The sequence below is a fragment of the Thermobia domestica genome, chromosome 13 (genome assembly GCF_964235325.1).
Source record: "Thermobia domestica chromosome 13, izTheDome1.hap1.1, whole genome shotgun sequence".
Lineage (NCBI taxonomy): Eukaryota > Metazoa > Arthropoda > Insecta > Zygentoma > Lepismatidae > Thermobia > Thermobia domestica.
Genome location: NC_137466.1, coordinates 191,712,695 through 191,737,880, shown reverse-complemented (window position 1 = coordinate 191,737,880; position 25,186 = coordinate 191,712,695). Strand labels below are relative to the sequence as shown.

The window sequence follows — 25,186 nt, the reverse complement described above, 5'->3', positions numbered from 1 at the left end:
TGGGGGCCCTAGGTCCCCCCGGCCCCGAGCTAGATCCACCACTGTTGAGAGCGACGATGTTAACGAAAACTGTTATGGGGGAGGTATTTGAGATCTCTACGTTTTATAATCGGGTTATTACCGATAACGTAAATTTGAGTCTCCGTATGTGCATAAACTTGGCCGATATACCATTCAGTAACACTAAACCAACTTATTAACTTATAATTTCTTCAGTTAAAAAAATATCAAATGATCTCTTTTAAGCCCCTCTACTTTCGTAAATGATGGTAACTTATTGTTTAACGATGATTTTAATGATATTGTTGTGTAGTTTCTTAAATCATTGTGTTTAATTCGCCAGGGAAAAATGAAGAAGAGATGTACAAATGACTTTAGTTGTGTGAAAAGTAAAAAGCATGAAGTGAAGTCAAGCCGAAAAGACTCATGTCTAAACTCTACCTTACATGCATTTTGTATTCTGTGTATACGAAATAAAGTGAAATTTTGGTTAAAGGAGGCGGGTTGATAGATGGAGGGCATTATAATAAAAGAGCTGCCTGGCTAAAAGTAAATAGGAGAAAACGTAAGAACCCCGATAAGCCACATAAGCACGATATTGGTCATCTTCTCACATTGTATGGGATCGAACCAGAGGTGAACGCTCAATTACTTAGTCATTGTACTCACTTCTGTTTATGCAGTTGAACAAGATAACTAGGTATGCAATAATTGCAAAGTTGGAGCGAAGGGATCGATATTTATTGATATTTATATTATTTTTTTTTATTGTATCAGTTGTTTTCGTAAACGAACACGACATGAAGATAGTTGGATTTGATATATCAACGAAAAGCATGACTTTGAAAAATTGTGATCGTAGATCAAAACGAAAAGAGCTGTAATTGTATTGTAGCCCTATATGTAATGCTGAAAATTTGTATTTTCCATTGTTAACAATGAGAATTCGCACGCCAAATGCTTTTAAAGGCTAAGTCTATGGGAATTCCGTTTCTCGGTGTTTATTTCTTAAGAGTCTTTATCCCGGCGAAATTAAAATACCGCTAATTTTACAGTAATTATGTGATATCTTCAAATAGATAAAAGATAATCGAAATGTGGAACAAGAGCGCCCTAGACAATATTATTTTACATGAGAAACTGTTATCACGACTCACTTATCTGCTTTCGATTTCGAGCCATTTTGAAAATCGGCATTTATTTTCGCGTTTCTAAACGGCTGAAAACGGAAAGCCACCAGGTGACTTGTGATAACGGTACCTCACGCAAAATAATATTGTCTAGGGCGCTATTGTTCCATATTTCAATTATATTTTATCTATTTGAAGATATCACATAATTACTGTAAAATTAGCGGTATTTTAATTTCGCCGGAATGAAGACTCTTAAGAAGGTTCAGGCGTTCCGGACAAATGAACGCCTAGGTTGAGTAAAGAGGAGAGCTCCTTCGTGGCTAAGCGGTTCGTGTACCCGCCTTTGACATGGGAGAGCCACGTTCGATTCCCGGTGGGAGCTCATGTGCTTCGGATTCCACGTTAATCAGTAGGTCCCGTCTCATATACCCTCGCTGCTGAAAGGGACGTTAAACTCAATGAACTCAACTCAACTCGAGTAAAGAGGAACTTAGCTCCAATTGTAAATTTATTTGACAAATTTCTATTTGTATATACTTAAGGTAAATTTACAATGGAATTATTAATAATCAACAGCAACTAGATAGTAAGTAGCCCAGGTCATCTCGGCATGATCTAGAACTAAGAAAAATAAATAAAACTGGAAAAAACAGTGGAAATGGTATGCCTGAGGTTGTAACTAGCCGATTCTGAATAATCATTATTCTACACCTGCCAAGTTAGTCTGATAGATTCATAGCCTTCACTTTTTTTTTAAAATAAATGAAATATTACATAGACACATGATAAGAATATTTTGAAAATTAACAAATCTATTAAAACTTCATAATTGACTAATATTGTCTATTATTTTTCTATTTTCTTCAGGTCAGAGGCTGAAGCCCAATACGCCAAAAGCCTGAGCAAGTTATCCATGAAATTGTTAAAGGCATCAAAGGAAGCAGTGGGCACAGTCAGCCAAGCATGGCAGCTTGCAGGTGCAGAAATGGAGGCAGAGAGTGAAATTCACAGGTAAACTTACTTTAATTTTGTTTCCATCATGAAAATACACAGGCGTATCGGTAAATTTACATGGTCAGGTCACATGTATTGTCCTTTGCTGACAGGAAATTCCACAGAATGTTGTTGTGTAGGTGTAGAGAGAAAATATTTCCGTATCGTAAATAGCACTAATGTCAAATCATTTTGTATCAACAGAAAAAAAAATTAAACGTGAATCTATTCAGGGCTTTTTTATTTCAAAGGAAAGAGGGTTTCGTGGATTAATGGTCGAACAAATCTGAAGAGGCTGTTGTCGAGCTTAGTTAGTGTTTTCTTTCCCTGTTTTAAGATAATCATTGGTTCCTCTAGTATTTTCAGCGAACTTGAAAAGCTCTTTACTGAATTCTTTCTCTCCTTCTCTCTCCCCCCCCCCCCTCTGTGTGTGTGTGTGTGTGTGTGCCATTTGCGAATTTTTCAATTTTGAGCTTTCCATTCGACAGAGCATCAAAAACTATCTGAAAGAAGAGATGGAATTTTTCGCGTCACTCTTACCGTTTCCGAGATATTGACCAAAAAAGTTCCGATTTCGGAAGATTTAAGGAGCCATATCTCGGGAACCGTAAATCATAGAGAGATGATATTTTGCGAATTTCAATTTTGAGCCCTCCATTTTGAGCATATCGTAAAACAACATACCGTAGAACGTTTTAACAGGTTTCCTCCTACGCATAAACTAAATACTTTCTCATCACACCCGATTACACGGTTCCAGAAGTCTTGTAGCTTGTTTATGCGCATCGTTGCAAACTCTAAGCGAGCATGTATGTGTATGTGCATCTGCTAGTTTGACCTGCAAAGCAGAACAAATAATATGAGTTACATGTCTCTGCACTGCATTCCAGACCCAAGGGCGCCCATCAGGGGGAGGGGACAAGTTGGGGCGCTCGCCCCCCCCTAGAGGAAATTGTACTTCAGAATATCGAAAACACAATAGAATTTTTAGAATAGTTACATAAAAATTGAAACTATATTTGAAATGTCCCTTATACTTGCCCCCCCTTGGAAACCACAACATGGGCGCCCTTGTCAGACCTAAAGTTGTTTTCAGGTTTGTTGCAGCAGCGAACGGGTTTGCTGCGTTAGCTTCAATAATAGAAATATGTTCGTCTTCGACTTCCGTTGTCACTTGCTATCTAGTCAGTTTCGCTTTAGTTTGTAATCCCTGTTCCCCTTCTGCTTCGAATCGTTCAATTCAATATCTTACTGTTTTAATACTCAGGCTCATGACTCGAGCAACTTGCTTTTTAGGTATTCCAGTTTCCTATATGCAATTATTCATTCTCTAGTTATAAAAGACAACTAGCCTACCATTTAAGAAAAAAAAAAACAATTTGCCGTAGACAACAAACAGTTCTTTTAAAGTTCGTTCTGGCAATGCTCTTGGAACATTCTCAGCTGATTTAAGTTCTGGAATTGATTATGGATTTGGGGGCGCGGTGGCTCAGTGGTAGAGCGTTCACCTCTGGTGCTTTGGGGTCCCTGGTTCGATCCTACAACGTAATCGTTGAGCCCTAGTTCAAATAAGTGAGTTGCACACGTATTAAATTAGCACAAAAACTGCAAATGTTGCTTTGTTCGAATGCATTTATTGTATAGTTAAATCTAGGCTGCTTACAGCCATCATACCACCATATGTTATATCGTTGCTATCGTTACAGAATCAACATTCTAAGATACAAAACATTTATATAATAATAACTTCTTAAAAATATATATAACTTCTTCTTCTAACCTATATAAAATAATTAAATAGTTGGCTAGTTTATAACACCTTTGATTAAAATATCTAAATGGTGCAGGTAAAGAATAATACATGCATACCGAATAATACATGCTGTCGTTCTATCTTTATGGCTCCCGACAGGACTTCTTGAAGTGATTTAGCACTTCTAGAAAGAATTCTGGACCGTATGACAACTTTACAAAGATAAGTATACATTAATTATTGGATAGCCCTCGTATATACAAAATTCACAATACATATAAATACATATCTTTATATTCCTTTTTATTTATTCTTTATATCAATTATATTCTTTTATAATTAATTATACTTCAAATTCTTTATAACATCGTAGAGGAGAGTCTATTCCAAAAATTATGAACAATTAAAAATTTGTTTTTGGTCCAAGCATATTTTTTTTTTAAGTAACATGGTCGAGGCTCTTTGAATATTTAAACTCATTATAAATAAGGATGTTACAAAATATATTTCCTGCATTTGATAATTAAGTGTCACATATATTCATTACATAGGTAAAATATGACATAAATAATATAGAATTCAGAAGAAGCAAGATAAAATGAAATTATGATAGGAAAAATCAACAAAATTGATGTTAATTAAATTATAAGATAACGTGGTTTGATATTGGATCACAACTGATTAAAATGAAATATCAGTTAACATACAAATATTAAATTAACATATAAGGATAACATAAACATTAACAAAATCCTAAGTATAATCTAATAAAGTACATTGTATTCCGCACTCTTGAGTATGTTCCGATCGATCACATAAAGATCCTGAATTTGAGTTTCTGTTACTGCAAATTTGTCCATCTAGGAGTCTATTTTGTGACCAAGTACGCTGATTCGTATTGCGATTTCTACTAGGATTCCTATTATAATTCCGGTAACTTCTGTTACCGTTACCATATCTATAATTAGGTTGAGTTGAATTGCCGGTACTATTTTGATTATTTGTTCTAGTACCAAAATAATGGACACTATTTCCTGAAGAGTTAACACTATCTTTATTTTGAATATTTAAATTTCGAATGTGCGCATAATTAATATTATTACGTCTAGAGGTAACCTGACTTTTTTCTGGATTTCTGCTATTTCTTTGTGCTAGAAATTGACTTTCGTAGCTCTGAACTAAAATGATTAAATGATTAAAATTGACACATTGAGTGGTCATCAACATTTGTTGTAATCTAAATGGTAATAAAATACGGACAGAAGCTATTATACGTGATTCTGGTTGGTTTGGGTTGAGTGCTTTTAATTCATTGTATGTGGCCACTACAAACTCAGTAACATTTTTATGTATCTTAGGGTCAAATGATTTCGTTCTTAGCAATGCGTCCCTATTTGCTAACATGAAGTCGTTTTCATAGTTTGCCAATAGCGCCTCTTTAAAATCAGAATACCCATTAATGTTATCTCGGATTGCTTTGTACCAAGTCAAACATGGGGGCAATAAAACATGAGGAAGAAGTTTCATGAATTTCGACTCTTTAATTCCCATTAATTCGCACTCATCCTCGAACTTTTCTATAAATACCCTAGCCGGGATATCCTCAGGTACACCACTGAATTTTGTTAAGGATTTTATTTCACTGAATCGCAAAGGCGTATCAGTACTATAAGATTTAGAACACTTACAGTTACCGTGAGAGTTCTTACTCTTCCGTGTAGGGTGCTTCGTTCTTCTTCCTGATTCGGTGCTTGCTTCACTATCAACCGATGATCCACTATCTTCAAAAATTACTTGGGAATGAGGTGTTGGTTCTGTCCTATTATCAGGAGGTTGATTGATATTCCTAGGTTCATTATCGCGCTCCATCTCCTTAGCAAAAATATACTTTTCCTGGAAAGTATGAAACTCCTCTTGAAGTCCTTTAATCCTATTAGAATGTTCGTTTACAACCGATTCTATAACTTCGACGGTATTTTGTACTTCGGTATAAGTTTCAGCTACCTGTTTCATTTTCTCTTCGCATTTCTCGAATCTGGCATTAATTTGTACATTCATTTGGTTTTGCTGCTGATGTAACTGTTCCCATTTAAGGTCGTTTCTCTGCTGTAACTGTTCCAGCCGCTGATATATATTATCTTCTAGTTTGTGTTGAAGTCGGTTCATTTTGTCATCAAATTGGTCTTCAATTTTATGCTGCAAAGCATTCATTTTGTCATCCAACTGCTTGTTCATTTGCTCTTCAATTTTATGCTGCAAAGCATCCATTTTGTCATCCAACTGTTGTTGAGACTTGTTCATTTTATCCTCAAATTGTTCTTTAATTTTATGCTGCAAAGCATCCATTTTGTCATCCAACTGTTGTTGAGACTTGTTCATTTTATCCTCAAATTGTTCTTTAATTTTATGCTGCAAAGCATCCATTTTGTCATCCAACTGTTGTTGAGACTTGTTCATTTTATCCTCAAATTGTTCTTTAATTTTATGCTGCAAAGCATCCATTTTGTCATCTAGCTGCTGTTGCAAGTCGTTCATTTGACGAGATATTTGTTTGAGTACATCTGCCAAATTCTCAGATGCACCTGTTTCACTTTGAATAGTCCTAATATCGTTAACTTCACTATCTGATAAATCCATCTTAGTGTTTCTATATATTAACTTTCCACTCCTCAAGATGGTATAATTATTAATCGACTCAATGATGTATGTAGTTTAGCTATACTTTCAAACAGTACACAATGAATAAAACAATTTTGTAGCACTCACTTGTGTTTTCTGCTAAACTTGGTTTACTAAACTTCTTACCAGTTTTTAGCTATTCCCGGTGTGAAGGCACCATTATACAACGTAATCGTTGAGCCCTAGTTCAAATAAGTGAGTTGCACACGTATTAAATTAGCACAAAAACTGCAAATGTTGCTTTGTTCGAATGCATTTATTGTATAGTTAAATCTAGGCTGCTTACAGCCATCATACCACCATATGTTATATCGTTGCTATCGTTACAGAATCAACATTCTAAGATACAAAACATTTATATAATAATAACTTCTTAAAAATATATATAACTTCTTCTTCTAACCTATATAAAATAATTAAATAGTTGGCTAGTTTATAACACCTTTGATTAAAATATCTAAATGGTGCAGGTAAAGAATAATACATGCATGCCGAATAATACATGCTGTCGTTCTAATCCCAGCTCGCGCCGTGTGGACTTTGTGGTGGACAAACACCGTGCTCGTGGGTTTTCTCGGGGTTCTCCCGTTTCCTCCCACTTTCTTCATTCCACCAGTTCACTCATTTCTCACTATCACCGTCTCCTTTAGCCTAACCGACATAACCGTGGGACGTTAAACTTAAAGATTTCATTTCATTTTTTGATTATGGATTTCCGAGTTGGACAATTTCTTCATTATTCATATACTAGTTCTGAGCTCTGATTGTATAAACCTAAAGTAGTGTCTCTTTAATGGGATTAATAGTTAAAAATAAAGAAAACGATATGTAAATCTTATGTGTATAAATAATTATAGGAGTAAAATTTCAACATGAAAAATTAGGATAGTTATTGCTCGCAGCAGCCAAATGACACTTGTTACCCATTTTTAAGGTTGGTGTAAAGGACAAGTTTTGCCAATAGATGTCACTACAGTCTTCGTACCTCTCTCATGTATTTTTTAATCTTTCACGAAAATTTACAATTTCTCTTACAAATTTCAACTTTGAGACCTCAGATTTTTGGAAAAGGAACTTGATAACCTATCGAAGGCAACAATCCGTGCCAATTTCTTATTTAGAGTTTTCTTCATTGTTGAAAGAGTTATATTGTTAAAGGTTTAGATATCCCTTTCAACAAACAAGCTATTTCAACAATGAAGAAAATTTTAAGTAAAAAATCGGCACGGATTGTTGTCTTCGATAGGTTATGAAATTCCTTCTCTAAAAATTTGAAGTCTCTAGGTTGAAATTTGTAAGAAAAATCGTGAATTTTCGTGAAAGATAAAAAATACATGATATATATATATATATATATATATATATATATATATATATATATATATATATATATATATATATATATATACACAAAGACTGTAGTGACATCTATCGGCAAAACTTGTCCCTTTAAACTAACTTTAAGATGGTTGCTAGAATTAGTACATTTACAGCAGTAAACTGCTATTAAGGCATGTGTTAAGGGAACGACTGTTTCTTTCATATTTCATAATCATTTTGATTCGGAGTCAAATGAATCGCTTCGTCAGTCAATGAAAATATAAAGAAATAATCATATCTATAAAGTTTTAGCATGGCGATACTGTTTCAAATCTAAAATATCTTTGGTGAAGAGAAATGTGTGATACAATATATAGTATAAGCAAACACAATTAGAAAAGTCGGATCCAATAATTACGTGAATTCCATACAATCTTGTCATAATGAGGAAAGTAAGTCTATCAGAAAGGAAGTCGAATGCAACATCTACAGTTGAAATTCACGGAATGAAAGTGAAAATAATTGAACAACAGATGACTGAAATATTATTGATGAGTGGAGTAGAGAATCGCGTCATAAATTTTACACCGAATTATGATCCTTTCGTTTTGTGGACGTATTTTTACTGCTTCATAGACGCAAAGGTATGTTTCTGTTCGAATATTGTATTTACAAAAAAGTGAAGATGGCAGTGTTGAAACGGCGTATCCTTCATAACATTGTATTGAAGCATATTTCCTTCATGAAAGAAGCTGAAATTTCTTGCTAGATATTTCCTGAACTAATACCACAGCATCTACGTAGTAAATATTGCATCACTTGAAACTCTTGTACGTACACTGTTTATCAACTGCATCACAGCTCTTCTATCCGGTTTAACAAAACTTTCCACTGCAATTACTGAGAAGCACTATGTAATTCCAGCAACTTACAGCTTAATTCTTGTGTTCTTTGTTTTATGTTTTCCTTCCTCCCACTGTTTGTCTTTTTACCCATTTGATGTGGCCATTGTGATATTTCTGCTTCCATTAAACCGCTTTCTGCTCCATTTGACCACACGCTTGGCATTAGCATCGCATGGTTAAATTGGATTACAGATGCCTAACTGTTTGTATTTTATTTTTCAACTCAATGTGTCGCGTATTCTTTTGTTTGCACGTATTGTTTCAAACTTATGTTTGAATTCCATCCAATGTTCTACTCTGCTGCTCTATAAAGAATGTATTCTCTCGTATATCGCATTACAATGAATTATTTTTGACGAAAAGCTTAGGGGCCCTTTATACATCAAGCTTTCTTTTTCAGCGACAAAATGTCACCGTCTTTTTTTAGGTTTGAATATATGCTATAAGAATTCAAAAAAATATAGAAGTTGATTTCGGATATCGCGTTTCCTGGTTCGCTCTGGATTGGAACCCCTGAAGGCAATTATGGCGGTTTTATATGTTATACTATACAGCGTTTCTTAAAGAATAGATTGTAAATGACGTAAACTATATAGGAGTAGACTTGCAACGAAGCGTACATTCACCTTTAAAATTATCTGTGTATATATATAGTGGCGATCCTTAAGATTAGGTCAACATTGTGATTACTATTATTCGGGATTCTAACACCAACTTCCATCTGATTCAGTTCGGCATACATTGGCTCGAACTCAAAATAATCTTTATAGGTGGAATCCATATATACAATCACTCGTCGACTCTATATTCATATCAGCCATCTCATACATATCAGACAATATACAAATATACGGTACACTACTTCAAGCCTCAACTAACAAAACAAAATACAGTTTTGACGTCATCACAAATAGATCATATTATATGCATTTTATTAACTTAATTGCATTTGTTTAATTTACAAACGAACGCATGCATATATATAAGTACGTATTAGATGATCACTTAGCACATCGTAAGGTGAGATGAAGTAGTTGAGGTGACCCGAAACTTATTTATTCAGATATAGCTTCCATCTTATTCATATCACAAGAAATACACAGGACACTGATCAATAATAACCATTAAAAGGAATATACAAACTTTCTCAAGATTTATCAATCAGTGAACTACACAAATTTAACGTTTTTCACTATGTTCAGTTCGTCGTTATATAATTAGATCTTTTCTTTTTCTTATCTTACAATTTTCAACGAACAACAGTATATATATTCTTTTCTTCTCTTCTAATATGTTGGATTATAAACCTAACATCATAAATATATTTACAACAGTCGAAAAAGGACATAATTATATTGTAGAATATTACAATAATCAGATTTATATAGATATTCATAATTTTAAGGAAATAGATTAAATAATAAGTCTAATTTTAAATGTTAAAATAAACAAAAATCTCTTCTAGAATGATATAGGTTTATGGCCTTTCTGAACATAAAACATCTTTGGAAATAAACAATAGTTCTCCAAGTTAAATTTTTCTTCTTATGTAAATAACTATTACGGGAGATGAAATGACACTATTTATTGAAGCGCTAAAATGTCTGTAACGGAGCGAGGCCAAAATTTGGTCCGTTACAATGCTATCTATATGCTAATTTATGGACCTAATGAATATCTAAATAAAAACAAGGGCCCATCACAAGTAGGGTTGGGAAACGGGGGCTCCATTATAAGCGGGATTGGATAGCAGGTGTCTAATTACAAATGGGGCTGAGAAATAGAGCCCTATTACTTTCTTCATAAAAGCCTAGTACATAACAATACAAAACACCATTGTTGGATTGCGTTTTATCTTATTTGCTTTTTCTTGTTTCTTGGAAATTACATTACAATCAAGGGTAAAAGTTGATCTGAAAATGTAAGGGGTTGCATGACGTCACGCCGTTCCCCCATGCCTATCTCTGCCCTTGCATTTTTTTTACGAAGTCGGGTAACGGCATCCCCGACGTTCCCCCTCCCTTTTACCCCTGATTACAATAAGTTTTTTCTTTAAATGTTTTTGGGCCACCAAGGGAGTGGGGCCTTAAGCTATAGCTTGTTTAGCTTATACGTAAATCCGGCATTGATCAGAGGTGTATTAATTGGCGTGTGCCTTATGTAATCCATAATTACACAATTCTTCTATACACAGTACCAAGTCTGATTATCAATTTGTACCGTGACCTCTCATTTTTTTATTTTCCATGTCCTTTTTTAATCACCGGTGAAAGAACTAGTGCCCTTTGTTCTATTGGCTTGTAGACCAGCCTAGCTACGATAGGTAAATGCGTTAGAATCTGCCTTCAGATAAATCACTCCGATAGACTTCTAGTTCTAGACTGGTTTATTATACAAGTATACTGAAAACTCTTTAACTATACTATTATTAATAATATTAGAACTATATAAAGGTAACCAAGAAAATTCTGTCACTTTTTTACCCATCACCTTCAAACATCGATATGTCATCTAAGATGTACCTGAAAGATCAAAAATTGGCCCCATTAACATCGACGACCTTCTGCCAACGTTCTGGAAGGCCTGGATTCCATCGCGGTAGAACTTGATGTGCCGTGAAGCGAAGAAGATATCAAGCGCATTTTGCAACTCTACCAGGGATTTGAACTGGCGTCCTCTAAGGTGACTGTCGAATGAATGGAACAGGTGATAATCGGACGGTGCAATGTCCGGGGAGTATGGCGGATGCAATAGTGTTTCCCATCCAAGGCGTAGAATGGTATCCCGGGTCATCCTAGCCACGTGGAGCTTCGCATTGTCCTGTAACAGGAGGACCCCTTTGCGATTCAAAAGTGCTGGATCTAGAGTTTTGAGTTTTCCTTCAACACGACTCAACTGCTGACAGTACACAGTTGCATTGATGCTCTGACCAGCTTCCGATGCACGATGCTGCGAGCAGTCCGACAACACACAGGAGGACTTCTGCTGGTGCAGTGCTGGTTTCGGCTGTTTTGGAACTGGTTCGTGGGATGCTAATCAATGATGACGGCGCCGTGGAGCTTCGTACAGAACCCACTTCTCATCAAATGTCAACACTCTGTCCAGAAATGGCTTCTTCCTCTGACGAGACAGCAAAGAAACAGGTGTCTACTCGCGTTGCTTCCGGCCCGGAATCAAATCATGTGGGACCCATCGGCCAAACTTGTAGTGCTTCCCAAGTAGATGGAGATGCTGCCGAATGGTTTCTCCACTTACACTGAATTGTAGTCCCAGTTTCTCACATGTCTGGCCACTGTTCGCCTCAATTGCTGCCTGAAGATCATTTTGTATATGTATTGGTCTTCCGGCACGTGGTAAGTCTTCGAGTGTTTCGTCACTGTCCTTAAACTTGTTACACTGTCCGCAAAGTCACGACACCCGCACCAAAGGCCTGGTATATCTTCCTCCCCGCTGCAAGTCTTTTGACCCGTTTGAACTCGTGCAACATACACGCCCTTATGCTCTGTGGAGGTACAATGTTCACTCTGTCCTAACGGAAGTTCATGGTGTAACTGAACTGCCACAACCAGGTATATAGTATGTTGGATGTACCCACACCAACAACAGACCTTCGTCTTATCTTCATTCACTTTCAGGTCACGGTGTGAAGTCCAATTGAATACAGACCTCCACAAAAATCGACAGAACTTTCTTGATTACCTTTATACTTGTGTGTATAATTGTTAGGTGCATCACGAATATACGATAATTGTTTGTAATACACGATAGATAATATTTAAAAGACGAAAATCGATAATATTGTTTTGTGAGGTTGGCAACTCTGATACACGTCTATATTCAATTCCTGTTCTGGATGCATATATCATAAACTTTAATAAGTTAATTATGGTATGCCATTTCTTTTAAGAAAAATAAATATTTGTATAATATCTCTGTGTAGGTTAAGCATACAACTAGAAAGTGTTGATGTAGTTCTTTACATAAGACTTCAATCTACACCTACTGTAACAGTCAGGTCATAAGTTTAAAACATATTATTGTAATTGCTTGCAAAAACTCATAAAATGTGCTTCCGAAAGATATACAGCCAAGAATAAAATATGTATTACTAATATATATGTGTATTAGATTTGTTTATTTTAATGACTAAAAGAATAGCAACTTGTTTATACATTCTTTCCTGTAAAATAATAAAATGATTAAGCTGTATACAGTATATTAAATGTCTTACTTTCACTTTTTCTTAGACTTCCTTATCTTTTTATGTATATTATTTTGTTATCATTCTCTTCAGATTGTTCTCACTTTTTGTGATAAGTTTTTTAAAAATCATCTTCCTATTAAATTGTTGTTGTGTCTCCTAATGAGTAGTTTGTTTTGTTTTTTTATCGACTTTCTCTTTTATTGTCTTTTTCTTGTCTTGAAAACTTAATTCTAAATTTGTTTCTTGTTAGACATTTTTTGAGACTTTGTTAATCTCCGTTGTGGATGTACCGTGGCTCAGTGGTAGAGCATTCATCTCTGGTGAGTAAGGTCCCTGGTTCGATCCCAGTACGCGCCAAATGGGCTTTGTAATGGACAAACACCGTGTTCGTGGGTTTTCTTAGGGTTCTCCCGTTTTCTCTCACTTTATTCATTCCACTTCATTCATTTTTCATCATCACCGTCTCCTTTTGCTTAGCCGGCTAATCGTGGGACGTAATACCGAAACATTTCATTTCAATATCCATTGTCTACTACCTATATTTTATATTCATACTCCAGGAATTGAATGAGACAAGAAGTCACACTATCTTGAGAAAAATTAAACAAACTAACTTAGCCTTGCTAATCAATATATGAAGCGGACGAAACAATAGTAAGGTTCATATTCTATATAGCAGGCTTTCTGAATCTATTTCATATCTTATCCCCCTCTCTTTTATCACTTTTTTTTTTTTTTTTTTTTTTTTTGGCGAGCCTCATAAGTAATTTTCGGTTTCGATTATTGCTCCTCATTGCCTACAGTAGGCCTTCGCTTACATATATCCTTTAAACGCCCATTTATCCTTTAAATCCTCTGACGCAACTGCTTTGGTATCAATGTGTTCCTGAAGGAAGAAACCTTACGTCGATATGTATTTTATGTATATGGGATGTACCACGGCGGAGGGGGAGGGTAAAGTTCGAATTTTTAAAATTTTATTTTGCATGTTTTTAGGGGCATTCTCCCCCTTGGGGGGACACTCATAAAAACTGGTATATGAAGCAATGAAGTAGTTCACTATATGGCAATACTTTGTATGTGTACTTGTTGCTTATAGGGGGAGGAGGGAGCCAATTTTTTGAGTCTCAATTTTTGACGTAAATTACATTTATTTTCAGAACGGTTCCATATAAGGTAAGATATCTTTTCACTGAATTGGTCTAGAAGAATGCTACCTCATTGGAATTTGTGTTTCATAAGTTTTCCAACGATCTGTCTATCATGACTTTGTGACAATTAGGGGGTCACAAGGGCCCCCAACGTTCAAATCCCTAGCGGGCTTAGAAATGATATACAACTGTACAAGGAATAAAAGATCCCAATGGAACCAATTTCCAATTGTAGACGAAATAATTTCTCATGGTTGATTTATCGATAAATACAGCACAGCTATTGCGAATTCGTGCTTTACATTACTTCCTTCACAACCCCCCATCCTAAGGTTCCATCCCCCAGGTTCATGGGCGCCCGAAGAAAATTTTCTAGGGGGAGGGCTCATGTACCTGGTTAATATATTACATTTGGTGTTTTTTTTTATTTTTATTAAGAAAATTTAAAGAAATTTAATACATTTTCGTTAGCCAGGCAGCCCGGGCCCTCCCCTTCAGGCGACCGTGGCCAGATTGAAAAACTTCGTTGTAATGGGAAGCATTTTGGGGGTATCTGAACTGGAGATTTGTTCATGCGTTACGACTGACAAGTGACTTGTTTCAGACTCCGTAAATTCAACTTCTCAGGAGAGGAAATGAAGAGTTTACGTCTGCATGTCGACTCAAATTTTTCCTTGCCTTGGTAAATTAATCATCGTCATAATAATAATCTAAAAAAACGGTTGACCTCTTTACTTAAAATTGCTTAACATGGTCGCTATAATTACACTATCTTACACTCTAGACCCTATGTGTATGCAAGTAAAGTGTGTATAGGGCGATGTGAGTGTAATAAACATAACTTACAAGGGCGCCCATGTTGTGTTTTCCAGAGGGGGGCAAGTATAAGCGACATTAAATTTTGCGGTAACTATTTTTTAAAAAATATTGGGTTTTCGATCTTCCGAAGTACAGTTTCCTCTAAAGGGGGGGCGAGAGCGCCCCACCTTGCCCCCCTGATGAGCGCCCTTGATAAGTTAATACCATTATGTGTTCGATGGAGCATTTTGTCTTAACTCGATATGTTCTTAATTAATAATTTGCGATAAACTTGACGAACAAGAGTGAACTGCTTCATGTTTTATTGCGGGAGTCACAGTGGCTAGTACAGTGCTTACTTTTTTGTGCGAAATGTTCCCAGTGTATTCCTTAGCAATGTGAACTTGTAATGAACAACGTCCTGCTGTCAGCTCTGTCGTTTTCTCCCATTCGTTCTTCATCATTCATTGCCTTCAATCATACAACCGCTTTAGCATATACCACATAATGGGAGGGAGCACGTTAATTTCATCTTTCATTTCACAAATTAGATCCCTTTAATTTATAGAAAAAATATATACAAATTCTGCAAGCACAAGTTGTAGGAAAAGCTGCTCAAATAGTTTGTTTTCTCCAGTAAAGGCTCGTGAGGGGACAAGGGTGTCCATAGGTTGGTCTTTTAGTGCCCAGATTGCGTCCATGAGAATATTTGAAGGGGACATAATTTTTCATTGGAAAATAATACAGACACACTTAGGGATGAACACGAGACGAGTCGAGACAGAATTTTCCTGAGAAAATTTGAGTCGACACACAGGTCTTCCAATGGAGACATATACATTTTTCAAGTCGAGACATCGCTTTAACAGCACATTTTCGAGACGAGACAGCCTTAAATCTTGTCTCGTGTGCATCCCTAGACACACTGGAGAACGGTATACAGAGTGGTCTAAAAGTAGGTAGATAGAGCTGCATCGATCACGTATGACATTTTAATTTATTAAGATAATGAATTTATTTGCTTTGGTCTGTTTCGAGCTTAAGGCATCAGTGGGAAAAAAAAATAAGAACGGACAATGAAGAAACTAAGTCAATACCTGTATAGATAACAATAAGTAAATGATATAAAATGCCATGAGCCGATCAGTACGGGACTCTATACCTATTTTTGGGCCACCCTGTATTTGTGGGAAAAAAAGCAATTCTAGGGACAGAATGGTATTTTTTGGGGGGAGGGAATAAAAGTAAACTTGGGAGGAAGAACGGTAAAGTTTGGGGTGTTCCCAAGCTTTTGGGGGAATTGGCATTCCTGTGGGGGAAGTCGCATCGGTAAGAATTACAATTATATCGCCAGAAGCTAAGAAAAGAAAACTTACCTAATGTCCTAGTTAGGATATCAGATAAGTTTTCTTCCCTTGGTTTTAGAGATAAAATTATAAATTTTAGAGATAAAGTTATACATTTTAGAGATAAAATTATAGATTTTGTATATAAAAAAAATATAATATTAGGTAAGTTTTCCTTCTTTAGATGTAGTGATAAGAAATGTAAGATTTACCGATGTGTTTCTTTCTCAAGAGTAACCAATGTTTTTCTCAAGTGTAGCCAATGCTTTTTCCAAGAGTAGCCATTGCTTTTCCCAAGAGTAACCAATCCTTGTATCAGGAATAACCCATGCTTTTCTCAAGAGTAGCCAATGCTTTTTTCAAGAGTAGCCAATGCTTTTCTCAGGAGTAACCAATGCTTTCTCAGTTGTAACCAATGCTTTTCTCAAGAGTAGTCAATGCTTTTATCAAGAGTAGCCAATGCTTTTATCAAAAAACTCCAGAATGAGTGAATAGATTTGACCATAATTAACTGAATTTTAATGAAAAAACATGTCATTCCCTCTTTAAATTACAAAAGTACCTACTTAAAGAGATACGTCAATCCCTGTGTTATTGACAGAAGAAATTGTATCGACATGACAGACAATGGCGTACGCAAAGAATTTTCGAATTTTAACCTCCCTCTCCTTGAGCAAGATATGAAAAAATAAATACACTGACGGTTTTTAAAAATGTATAGTTTTAATATGGTCAGAGATATAGAAGAAAAAAGAAACATTCATATTGAAGGAAAACACAAAAAGTTTTGTTCAGCAAATTTTCATATTCGAACAACTACCGGTGACTCCGCTAGTATCACCGATAAACAGAAATGGCGTCGGCAGTCGAAAGGGCGCAATGCGCGTGGTGGTTTGCAGAGACAGAAAGTCGTCGTCGGCAATTCAAAACCTGCTATGTGCATTTTGCAGGAGAAGCGAAAAACAGTATCCTGGTTAGCTTTTTGGCTTTATAAAAGTGATGTTATAAGTAATATTTGATGCTGCACGTAACTGGTACCTTCTCAAGTAACTTGAGAAGGTACCAGTTACGTGCAGCATCAAATATTACTTATAACATCACTTTTATAAAGGCAAAAAGCTAACCAGGATACTGTTTTTCGCTTCTCCTGCAAAATGCACATAGCAGGTTTTGAATTGCCGCCGACGAAGTGTTGTTCAAGTTCAACGAAACTTTGACGTGTTTATCACAAGAATCCTCCATCACGCAACAGTATCCAGGCGTGGAAGGATCAATTTTTATCAGCAGGGAGTGTAGTGAAACAACACATCGGTGGTAAATTGCATGTATCAGAAGAAAATGTGGAAGCAATAAGAGAGTGTTTCTCACGTAGCCCGAGGAAGTCAATTCGCGCAGTGAGCACGCAATTGACAATTCCAAAGTCAACAGTGCACGATGTGGTACACAAACGATTGCGTTTGCGCGCGTATAAGGTGCAGTTGTTGCAAGAAATTAAGCCCAACGATAAGCCACAGAGAGCAGCATTTGCTACTGACATTCTGGACAGGATTGATTATGACCGTAATTTCCTATTGAAGGTTGTTTTCTCTGATGAGGCAACTTTTCACTTGTCTTGATGTAACAGACACAATATTAGGACATGGAGATCTGAGAATCCGCATGCGTACATAGAATATTCTAGAGACAGTCCCAGATTGAATGTTTGGTGTGCTTTAACACATAATGCAGTTGTAGGCCCCTTCTTTTTCAAAGAACAAATCATAACAGGAAATGTGTTCTTAGACATGCTTCAACACTTTGCTGTTCCCCAGTTACAACATTTGCAACCTCATCCCAATTGGATGGTGCCCCGCCACATTGAAGCCTACAAGTGAGGGAGTACCTTGACATTGAATTTCCTGGCAGTTGGATAGGCCGTGATGGGCCAATTTGGTGGCCTCCACGCTCTCCTGATGTTACCCCTTGGACTTCTTCTTGTGGGGGTATGTGAAAGACCTTGTGTATTCTGGTGAAAAGGCGCGTAACCTTGATGAACTGAAGAACCGTATTAGGAATGCGATTGCTTCAGTAACACCTCAGATGTTACAGAATACGTAGAGAGAGATTGAGTTCAAGCTAGATATTCTAAGAGTTACAAATGGAGCTCACGTATATTTACACTGAGTTAGAATGATTTGTAAGTAAGACCAAATAAACTTTTTGAATTCTCCTTTAACATACATTTTTTTTCTGTATCTCTGACCATATTAAAACTATACACCTTTAAAACTGTCAGTCCCATTCCGGACACCGTGTATTTATCATATGAAGATGTACACAAACGCCTGAAATGTTATGAACTTTGAAGCTTGAACCCTCCTCCATTTGACGAAATTCTGCGTACGCTACTGGCTACGGATTACACTTTTGAACGCAATTCTATATCGGATCAAAGTTGACAAGAGAATTACCGGCAAATATGTTCTCTATTCTGAGACTAGAGAAGAAGAGTTGAGTTGAGTTGATTTTAGTTTAGCGTCCCTTTCAGCAGCGAGGCCATATGAGACGTGGACCTACTGATTAACGTGGAATCCGAACCACATGAGCTCCCGCCGGGAATCGAACCCGGGTCTCTCACGCACTAGAGAAGAAGACTCGACATTAGCTCTTGCATTGTGAACAAACCGTATACAGTATATATGTAGGCCTTATATAGAGCACAACTTCTGAATGCTAAGTAACCGAAGATAAATTCCTCGCTAGCAGTTTTGCATACATGGCAATCGTTGTTAACTTTTTCCTGTCGGTCTTTGCTTTTCAACTGACCTTCAGAGAAAAAACAAAACTGACACACGTATATGGAACAGAAACATTTACGCATTTATGTGTGTAACCTTGAAAAATGCTACGTCGGAAACCAGAATCCCCCATCTTAACCTGTTTCTTCCCCTTTTATATTCAGACGAACTAGTCTATATACTTCGTAAGTGCGTATAATAATTTTCTGGAATACTGTAGGTTGTTGGAAAATTAAAAGTAAGGAATATATCATAAAGATTATCTAGTAATAGTAGATGCAAAATTTCCACAGTTAATACACAGCAGTTTGAAATACAAATTGCGTCCAAAAGAACGGAAAAGGTTAGCAGTTGCCTATTTACAAACAGAATTTAGACAGTCATTTTCAGACACATGGTGTCCAGACAACGTTATTGGATGCCCATATCATGTTCACAGGACGGTATAACGATGTAAAAAAAAAAAAAAAAAAAAAAAAAAAAAACTCATTAACAGTCGTTGATATTCATTGGATGTCCAATAAATGTCCTTGCTAGACTAGAATTATTCCGATTGTTCTCGAAAAAAAAAAAAAAAAGTTTTTCATTTTTATCTTAATCAAGCCAGAATGTTAACACTTTCTTTCCTGCGTAAGTTATTATACGAGTGTATCCCTATTAAACTTTTAATTTTGAAAACTTATTATTATTATTATTATTATTATTATTATTATTATTATTATTATTATTATTATTATTATTATTATTATTATTATTATTATTATTATCTTCTCAGTATATTTGATGGTTCCAAAGTTATTTATCAAACAGAGAATATAGAGTAAAAATTGGTCATGTAACTTCCAGTATTGGCTATATAAAGAATGGTATACCTCACGGATCTCCTTTAGGACCACTTCTTTTTTCATTATTTATTAATAACCTGACGGAAAAGGTTAAATTTTCAAATATATTATTATATGCTGATGATTTGAAGTTATTTAGAATAGTGAATAGCGAATGCGATAACTACTTACTCCAAAAAGACTTGGATAGTATTAGTATATGGTGTAAAACTAATCTACTGAAAATAAACTGTAATAAAACTAAATTTATTTCATATACTAATAAGACGCAGTACTATGTTAGCAAATATGTCATAGATGGAATATCTCTGCAGAAAGTTGAAAAGATTAAAGATTTAGGCATAACATTTGACATGAATATGAAATTCAATTATCACATTAATGACATAGTACATAGAACACGAAAGAATATAGGGTTTGTATTTAGGCAGTGGCCTGAGTTTAAAAATGCAAACACATGTGTATATTCATTTAAGGTACTTGTAAGACCCAGTTTAGAATTTGGTGCAATTATATGGAATAATGTATCCACAACATTATGTGGCAAAATTGAATCGGTTCAAAAATGTTTCATTTGGCTATTGTGTAGAAATATGAAAAAAGATTACTACTCTCATAGTTAAGATTACTGCAACAAATACTGGGGGTTGCAAGAATTGCATGTAAGAAGAAAATGATAGAGAAAACTTTATTCAGAAAATTTTAGATAATAGATATAGTAGCGAATACTGCCTACATAATATAGGTATAAGAGTACCAACATATAATCTTAGAAAAGCATCGGAAATGGTTCCCATGAATAAAAATTCTATAATCTTAAGAAAACTGACAAGTTCTTTTAATATATTATTGGGATAATTGTATTTATTAAACAGACATATAGATTTTATTAGGTATGTATATTTTATATAGTATATCTGTATGTTTGACGGTATCCTTGTTTTAAGGACAATTTGAAGAAAATTGACTAACTATTTTAATGAATAATGAAGTAATTATGTTTATCCAGATAAGATACAAGTCATAAAATTATGTATATATTATAAGATAGACAATGACCTCCTATCGTCGAAACAAATGCATTGTTAATATTAAGAGAAATATAAGATGTGTGTTATAACCCTTAGTTCTATGACTAAGTGCTGTATTTTTGCTATCTGACTGTTCATGGCACTAAAATAAATAAATAAATAAATAAATTATTATTATTATTATTATTATTATTATTATTATTATTATTATTATTATTATTATTATTATTATTATTATTATTATTATTATTATTATTATTATTATTTACGTTTTTCAAAACGTTTAATCCGAATAAGTGTGGATCCCGAACCCTATTATATGCAAATCTAGGTCTTTGAAATATTTAGCATATTTGTGACTTTTTCTTTGAGTTTTAGGCATTCGATTATTTTTAGTAAATTTTAATCTTTGTAATAATAATAATAATAATAATAATAATAATAATAATAATAATAATAATAATAATAATAATAATAATAATAATAATAATAATAATAATAATTCCCAGCATGGAACTTAGACAGTCACATGCGTGCTAGGAATGAATTCAGTATATCGCCTGTTTCAGGCAGTATTTAGGTAAGTGGTATTCTGTGCTCGAGCACAGGGCGGCAGAATTCAGGGGGCGGTAAAAATTGGAATTATTTTTAAGATTCACAATAAAGTAATATTTAAAACTAGCAACTCACAGAGTCCCGCTCAAGTGCGAGAAAATAGGTTAATGTGTTTAATTAGCTCTAATTATAGTAGTTACTAATTAACTAGCTTATCTGATTATTCCTAAAAAGTCATCCTCTTCCGCCCCCCAACCCCAAGAGGTGAGGATGAACTTGAATATCATGAAAACTGGTACCGTTAAACTCAGCAACCTCGAAAACTATGAATTAAACACTAATACCTATCGTTTTTGATTACCTTTAAAATCTCGTCCCCTCCCTGGGAAAGGAGGGAAGTTGAATTGAATTAAAACTGTCACTATTCATCTCAGCAACCCCTAAAACTATCAATTCAACTCTAATATTGGTCGTTTTCGGGAAGCGGGGGGGGGGGGGAGTTTTGTGCGGGGTCGGAAAAATTATTTAACGCACAATATATAAATACGGGTCTGGCCTGTTTATTTCAAGAGTGACATAACTCAAAATTCCTAACTTTTCAGGAGAAGCGTTTGAAAGTTTCGAAACGCGGTGAAATAAACTTGGCGCAGAAACGACATACGGTACGTGTTCTCTAACGCCCAGTTTTGGAAGCACATCTGTGAAGACATCACGATTAGCTTAGACATCAAGACATCAAGATTAGCTTTCATTTTCTGCCCATAAATCAATAAGGGCGATTTTTGAGTTATGTCAATCTTGAAATAAACGGACGATATGACAACATACATATACATATTCGTATAAAAAGGACACACATATCCATAAGACACATGCAATAATAAAATCATAAAAATCATCCTGCAAATACAAATATGCAAAAAGAAAAGAGAAAAGAAAAGAAAAGAAAAGAAAAAAAAAACAAGCATAGTACATACACCGGTAATATAAAAAATATATGAATATAATATCTGTTAATACAGATAAAACAGACGGATCATCAAATAAATATTTTTAAAAATCGATTATAATTAATGTTTGAAAAAAACACAACACAAATGCCCATTAAGATATTTAAAAAAAACATCAGTAAAGAAGAAAAACCAAGAGAAAAAATACACAAAGATACACAAAAACAATAAATTAGTGTCCATTAATAATAATATTCCGAAAGAAACCATTATTGTTATTATTATTTCATATACTTCTATATTATTGAAAATTAAAGTAAGTTTACATTGTTGCGAGGAAGCTCATAATATTTTTGACATAATAGTTTTTTCCCCTCTGAAAATGCAGCTTAAACTCAAATCTATATGATATTGTCTTTAAAAAATTAGATGATTGTACATTTGTGCTTAATTTAAAGTATTTAAGCATATACATAAGGGCGGATCCAAGGGGGGCTATAGGGGCTATACTCCCCCCTTGACCCTCAGGTATACACTGGATAAAACAGACTTCAATCCTGTTTTACACTGGATAAAGCAGTAAACTATGGTTTAGCTCCTCCCTTGATCATATCCTGGATCCGCCACTGTATATATATACATGTATATTTCATCCCTCTCGAAACAAACGAGGGTATCTATTTTTTCATCTTTTCCAGAGAGAAGATTTTATCATAATTTGTTCTATCTTATTCTGTAAAAAACTTAATTTGATCTCGTAAGTTATATACCTGAAACGGAGATTAAACTAAATTTTAAAAGAAGGTGATAGAATAAATAATGAGAAAAGGTTTAAATTTGTCTCATGAAAAAGTTTAAAAAATGAGATATGCCCTTTTGTCTCGAAAGGAACGATTTGTTTGTTTTAAAGTAGCTTAATTCACCATCTTTAGCTCATCACCATCACCATCTTAATTCACCATTGGTGCTATGTTACTGTAGTTGAATGTTGAAAGATTCAAAGAAATTAAAAAAAAAAAAAAAAAAAACTATGGTTTGGTTCATAGTGATGTGAGATTTATTCCTTTCTTTTTCTTTCTTTCTTCCTTTCTTTTTCTTTTTCTTTTTTGTTTTGTGGAAAGAAAAGCAACGGAAATCTTAAGGACAAAAGTGACAGGAGATGTATAATTTGTGCAGTAGGCCTATATATATATATATATATATATATAAAGTAGTCATTTCCTTGTAATTGACAAACATTTTTCCTTTTTATCAAAGGAACTACAGCCTGTACTTAAGGTCAATAACTTTCCTTGCGCTTTAGAAACGCATAATTAAATCAGCAGCTTTTTATAGAAGAAAAAAATGTACGCATATGTGCGTGAATGTAAAGTAACTAAGCAGGGACTAAAGAACGGATATCCTCTATTGAGAGCAAAGTTATAGTTTTTTTTTTTTTTTTTTTTTTCAACAGTTTAATATTCTGGACGAGCAACCGAAAGGAACTTAAATAGCTTCGGGTATAAAGACACTGAAGGATAATAACGTAGATGATTAATAATTGATACTGAATAGTAGGTATCTGGTTTGGTAGTACAGAGTTCGATACCCTACGTTATCCTTGGGATGGATTGCTACTGCCGTTTTACGTACTATTTTTGGATCAAAAGATCCAATATATTTCATTCAATCAAAAATTTCCTTGTAGATTTTATTTCTGGAGAACTATATATAGTGTGGCCAAACCTAAACTATCACTTAACTCAGTATGGTGTGCTTATTCCGTAAAAAATACGAAAACTCGGTTTAGGGGCTGTTTAAAAATTTTGTGGCCCCCTGATCCAATTTTGGATCAAAAGATCCATTAGATTTCAATCAAAAATTTTCTTGTAGCCTTACATCTGGAGAACTACATCTAGTTAACCAAAGCCAAAGTATCACTGAACTCAGTATGGTGTCCTTGTTCCGTAAAAAAATTTACTAAAACTCGATTTAGGGGACGTTCAAAAATTTTGTGGTCCCTGATCCAAAAACTAATTGTTGGCCTAGATCGCAATCTTTTGATGCATTTTTTGATCATTCCTAAAATTTTTGTTGAGAGATACATCCAATATATATATATATATATATATATATATATATATATATATATATATATAAGGACGGATCCAAGGGGAGCTACGGGGCTATAGCCCCCTCTTGACGGTCAGGTATACACTGGATAAAATGGGCTTTATTCCTGCTTTATACTGGATAAAGCGGCAAACTATGGTTTAGCCCCACCCTTGATCATATCCTGGATCAGCCACTGTATATATATATATATATTGTTAGAGGGAGTTATCTGAACTCAACTGGGGAAGTTTAGGACGCTTTTATATATAGTGTCATGCAGCTACATTCAGTTATATTTTTAAGCAGATCTTTTCAACATTCGATAATACACAAGAAATTACCAGAATTACCAATACGGATAGTAAGAGTTTTGAGAACATATCTTGCGTTTTATCCAGGGTTAAAAGTGAGGGAGAACGCGGGGGGACGCCGTACCCCCACCTCCAAGAATATATACGGCGTTCCCCCAATTCCTAAAAAAAATTACAATGGGTAAAGATAAGCAGGGGGACGGCGTGACATCATGCTGCTACGTACCGCCTCCTACCTTTTCAGATCGACTTTTATCTCTGGTTTTATCCCCAAAAATTTACTGAAATCTGTTATCTGTATCCCAAACTATATATACACTATACATAATAGGTGCGAAGTA

General features: G+C 34.9%; 1 protein-coding gene across 1 annotated transcript in view; it reads left to right on the top strand.

Moving 5' to 3' along the window:
- Nucleotides 1-25,186, top strand: part of Nost (Nostrin) — a 315,536-nt gene that overhangs the window by 242,009 nt on the left and 48,341 nt on the right. Inside the window, exon 4 of the mRNA XM_081737150.1 lies at nucleotides 2,001-2,144. Within this exon, the coding sequence (XP_081593276.1) occupies nucleotides 2,001-2,144 (144 nt within the window). The remainder of the gene's footprint in view (nucleotides 1-2,000; nucleotides 2,145-25,186) is intronic.